General features: G+C 38.7%; 1 protein-coding gene across 3 annotated transcripts; it reads left to right on the top strand.

Annotated features, from left to right (window-relative positions):
* The first annotated feature begins 370 nt into the window (after positions 1 to 370).
* LOC108076973 (uncharacterized) lies at positions 371 to 1,597 on the top strand. 3 transcript variants are annotated; one of them, XM_017170025.3, is made up of 5 exons: positions 371 to 483; positions 550 to 709; positions 773 to 863; positions 945 to 1,037; positions 1,100 to 1,597. In XM_017170025.3, the coding sequence occupies exons 1-5, from the start codon at positions 467 to 469 to the stop codon at positions 1,309 to 1,311; spliced, it is 573 nt and encodes a 190-aa protein (XP_017025514.2). In that variant the 5' UTR covers positions 371 to 466; the 3' UTR covers positions 1,312 to 1,597. The 3 variants fall into 3 exon arrangements, with proteins under 3 accessions (XP_017025514.2, XP_017025515.2, XP_070144791.1); XM_017170026.3 differs by having other exon boundaries at positions 452 to 483; positions 550 to 580; XM_070288690.1 differs by having other exon boundaries at positions 479 to 501; positions 550 to 580.
* Positions 1,598 to 5,450: the final 3,853 nt, after the last annotated feature.

Raw genomic sequence — 5,450 nt, 5'->3', positions numbered from 1 at the left:
TTTGGCAACATTCAAAAGACTAAGAAAATATTGTATACAGCCCGAGGAAACGGGGATTAAGCCGTGTCAAATTAGTGAATCAAATGCTGATGACACAATCGCGGCGACAACAAGCGATGCAAATGTGAATTGTTGGAACACAAACAGAAACTGCAATGACAGAGTTAATTAATGTCCGTGTCCCATTTCCGATTTCGATTCCGATGCACGTTTCCGTGATGGAATACATGTGAGAAGAAGTGCAGGCGTCACTCGTTATGCAATTCTCTGGCCCAACAATAACGAAATAAATTCCCAAATAAATAAAAATAAAAGCAGAACACAGGTAGAATGCAGCACGTAAACCCTGACAACGATGTGAAAACCAAGTGGACGCTTTAAAAACCGCAACAAATTCATTTGTTGCCCCAACATTACACAATGATAAAGCTTGAAAACTCTCGAAAAATAGTACAACAAAGCTAAGATGACCGGCCACATGGGGTTTAGTTGAAGAATATTGTAATATTTTAATGTATAAAATGTATAAATCTATTTCTACAATTCCAGATCCTTGCTGTTGATGCCTTTAATGCTAGTAGTAAGTTTTGCATCTTCACCAACCACGAAGGTGCCTTACATATCTCCGTACTGGAAGTTTGTAAATGGACTTCAGTTGGTGAAATGCCCCAATATAGTCGAGACCATGACTAATGTGAATATAAACAGGGTCCGTCAGTGAGCTATTCGATTTTATTTCCTATTGCTTATTTAAATAATTGTTTATCCATAGCTCTTGGGTGTTTGGTTCGCCTATGCCACAACTCCTTTACATATGTCCGCTTATCGGCGGCGTTGTGCTTCCTATAATGTGCAAAATAATCGTAAGTAAATCTTTAATTTATTTATTATCTATACTATTCTTAATTTTTTAAATTCTTAAATTATATTATGTGTTTTAAAAGCCAATTTCAGCTCCAAAATCCTTTATACGGACTACAAAGCTCTTACGATAACCTATTCCTGCGATTTAGACCCTGAGACCAACTTGCATGAAGGTGAGTGCCATATTAGAAATTTCTGTTTGCATCAATCCTAAGTACTTCATTTAATTCTCCAGTTAAAGTGCGAGTTTTAACCCGGACGAGAACCCCACAAGATAAAACCATTCTGAAGGCTATTTTCTATCTGAAGACAATTGACTTTCCCTGGGAAAGGCTAGAGATTCTGAAATCGGAGGCCTACTGTTTCGAATGGTACATATTGAAGTACCATCAGAGGCCGAGACCGGGTAATTATAGGGTACCCATGAACAGTTTTTTCGAGCATTGATGACAGCTCGAATTAATTGCATAACTATCGCTAATTATTACAACATAATCAACGGGCGAGGGATGGAGCAGAGAGGAAATCGTATAACTTAATTAGTTGAGACGGGGGCCTGGCCAAAATCAATTACGAGCGAAAGTTCGACACTCGACTGATTGGACCCAGCCGTCTCAAGGAGCCCAATTGTCCTGATTCCCGTGTCCTTGTTCCCGAAAACCCATACACACAATGGCACTTTGCGAAAATGTGGTTTGTTTTTACTTAAATAAACAGAATTACATTTTATGAAGTATAATTAAATATATATTATAAAAATTACTACAAATAGGATAGAAAATTCTGCACATAGTAGGTATCCTTTAATATTATTCTTTAGTTCTTTTCATTTTAAAGTGTTTTCTCCTGTGTATGCAGAAAAGCGCACATATGGAGAACAGACAGCCTCCTGGTATTGAATTGATGCCTTGCCCATTCTGCCGCCGCTTCAATTCAATTTACCAAGGAGGGAAATCCCCTCTCCCAAAAAAAAGGAAAGAAGCAAACAAAAAAAAAACGGACAACTTGGAAAATTCAATGGGCCTCCGAACTGTGCGTGTGTGTGGGTGTCTCTGCCCATTTTCATTTACACATTTTTTCCGTTCGACTGTTTGGCTTCCTCTCTCTCCAGCCAAATTGCTTGGGCCACGCACAAATTGGCTCAGGCCCCGGGGTCCAGGTCCAAGGGGCGATGGGGCAATAAAATCAAACCCATACTGGGCGCACTTGGCGTATGCGTAACTCACAATTATCCCTTATTGTGTGGGCGTGTCCCCCGAAGGAGGATATGGCATCCGACTGACGGGGCCTTGGTGTAATAGTCACTAGTCCGAGATAATTGTCATTGTCATGCGAATTTCGTTCGGGTCCACAGGACACGAGCATTTCGCTTCCGGCTATAACGATTTTGGCCCCCGGCCAGAGGGAGTATGTCCATCCGTCCGGAGGACAATCCAATTTTCGAATTTGAATTCGCATTTGCATCTCGTACTTTGCTGCTAATTTGTTTGGCACTAAGCGGCTTTCCCGACCGAGTTAACCCACACTGACATTTCATTTGGCTGCCACTGAAAGCGAAAACGAGGCTTCCATTGTTTGTTGTCAGCTTTCTTTGGTTAATTTCCTGTATGCTCTCACTGCAGGATTTTGAGTTGCATAAGGCTCAAGCCCATTTTGCCCTGAGATTTGCCATTTTGAAAATGCAAAATAAGCTTAGAGTTGGCTTGCAAATCGTAATTGCACGACTTAAAGATAGCCATCTTGTTTGACAATGTGGTCGGATTTGTCTTGGCCAAGAGAGTCGCCGTGTTTGTGAGTCAGAATGGAAGCTGACATAAGCTCGTTATCAGATCGCACCGGCCAGAACATGTCTTCCAATTACATTTCACACTTGTGCAGGTTGTAGCAGGTGAGTAATATGGTGTTTTCTTCATTCATTTAAGCATAGTATTTACATGCATGTGGCACCATTAATGCCTTTATTCACGACTGAATGGCTTTGCATTTGAATAAGCATACAGTTGATGCGCACTATCTGAGTTGGATATTCATCTTTAAAAAATATCAAAAGAATTTCTTAAAATAATTTCTATTAATTTTTATTTTATATTTTGAACAGTTCTTCCTAACGCTACAAGTACAATAGAACTCATCATATGACTAGCTCCGTCACACACACAATTTAGAGCAGAAAAATAAACCCTCTTCCTCTAATCAGGTTTCCTTCAATTTTTCAATAATTTCCCTAATCTCCCACAAATAGAACTTTAATTTAAAGTTCAACCTTTAACGCACATTAGCAACATCTGCAACAGAAATACAGGCATGTAAGCAATACCAAAAACCACAGCAGCAACACAAGGGCCTATGGTTATGGCAAAAACAATATCAGGCAGACATGCGATGCCAAGGCATCAGCAACAACACACCAACAAAAGCAGCAGAAAAATCAGGAACAAAACAACCAATCCGGCACCAACAAAAATAATAGCAATAAAATTAAAAAAGACACCAACACAAGCAACATCAAGAGCAACAACAAAATACCCAGAAAATCACCTACAAAAAACACCAGCATAAACACCAACGAAAACACCAATAACAGCAACAACAGCCAGCAGGTAACATTTGTTACATCAGCATTCTAACAGAGCAATGCTTTTCAGTGACAGCAGCAATAACAGCCAGAACACAAATGTTAAGTGCAATATATATACTATATACTATAGAGAGAGAAGTAACTATATAGTACATGTACATGGTTATAAGCCGCCTAATTGATGCGCTCTCTGCGACTTTGCCAGTGTGCTTGTGTGTTGATCTTCTTGTTATATAGTCGACTATATAGTTAAAGCTGTTATTCAATTTGATCTACTGGCAAAAGCGTCGCGGTGCTGCTGTCGTTTTAGCCATTGCCTGTCCGCTGTCATTGTAACAATTTTATGGTTAGTACGTTTTTATTTCCACAGATTTCAGTGATTTTCTCTATAGCCTCTCTTTTTGTTTTTGTCGCTGCCTCAGGTTTTATTTTTTTGTGAACAAGCTACGCTTTTTTGCCATGTATTTGTTTCAATTGCATGACGCATTTAGCGATTTCAAGTTCAAATCACTTTTTATGGGTCTTTATGTAATCACGTAAGCGTCATTTGTAGAATAGACTTTGTGCGCGAGGCAATTTTCTCCAGCAGAAAGAGTCTCCTAATAGAGTTGCATTTAAATTAATGGCCCGAGATTGAAGATTGAGGATGGAAGATTTCGAGAACGTACATACATTTATAACTGGAAGCTGGCGCTAACCAAAACTCTTAATTAGCCAAAGAAGTTCTTTTTCGTCTTTTGGTCGGATTTTAGTGGGTTTGGTTTTTTGTTTTTATGGATCTTTATTCTTTCAGCCGTTCGACTGGTTCCACCAGTTTCCGTTTCATTTCGATTTCGGTTTCGGTTTCGTTTTCGCTTCTTTCACGTCAAAGAACAAGAACAACATGAAGATGAAGACGAAGACGAAGACGATGATGCTGCGACAAAAAAAATAAATATATATAAGAAATAAAAAACGAAAACCATTTATTGATGTGATAATCTAAAGATCAAGGTCTTCCTTTTGCCATTTCAATAAATTTGTTGTCGAGCTGCGTACACTTCGTGGACCCCCGGCTCGTTCAATCTTTGATTCCGTAGAAGCCCCAACGAAACTAGAATTCCGATCTGAGAGATATAGTGCGGATTAGTGATAGGACAAACAGGAAGTGCCGGCGCAACTACACTGGGGAAATAATTTAATTTTAGAAAACTAAGAAAAAATAAATATTTGGCTTAAATATATATTCGGAAACCCATTTCTTATATTGCATAAAATATTTTAAAATACACATTTAACTTAATTTAAATTTTTATAAATTTAAATACCAAAAAATATGGTTACTGTAATATTCAAACTAATATTTCCTGTGTACAAAAAACAGAAATATACCGACAACGAGAAAAAAAAAATCGAAAGTTCAGACTGGCAGAAGTGGAGCATAAGCCGAGGATTCAGTTCAGCTTTGGGGAATAGACGCAGACGCAGCCTCCGGTACCGACTCTCAGTTATGTAAAACATATGCTAAACTAATGTGGGTAGTTGCTCCCAGACCAAGCAAAGGGCCGTGCGGAAGGGGCCACCGGTTTGTGTGGGGTTGGGTTTGCAATTCAAATGCAGTTTGCAACTTGCTATTCATTGGGGGATTTCCACGAGTGCAACAACAGCAACGGCACGACGGCGACAGGAGACTCGGAATCGGAATCAGAATCAGTGCAAGCGGCGATGAGAGCGATGAATGATGATGTTGTTCCTCCCATCTCTCTGTCATCTGAAGGAGGCTTTCCTGAAGGATTTAAAGGCGGAGTTTAATCCAAAGAAATATATGATAATTTTTAACACATTATATAATAAGTTTTCTATTTTGAAATTAATGCTTATATTTTACATTATAAGGAATATGAGCAAACTTCCGTTTCCATTCCCTTTGATTCCTGGAAACATTTTAAATATATAGTTATAATATTAGATCGATCATAGCCATCTTGTTTGACAATGTAAATCTATATTTTAATTTAATTTTTGTTTT

This window comes from Drosophila kikkawai, chromosome 2L, assembly GCF_030179895.1.
Source record: "Drosophila kikkawai strain 14028-0561.14 chromosome 2L, DkikHiC1v2, whole genome shotgun sequence".
Taxonomy (NCBI): Eukaryota; Metazoa; Arthropoda; class Insecta; order Diptera; family Drosophilidae; genus Drosophila; species Drosophila kikkawai.
Note: the sequence above shows the minus strand (reverse complement) of the source record. Positions and strands in the feature narration are given on the sequence as shown.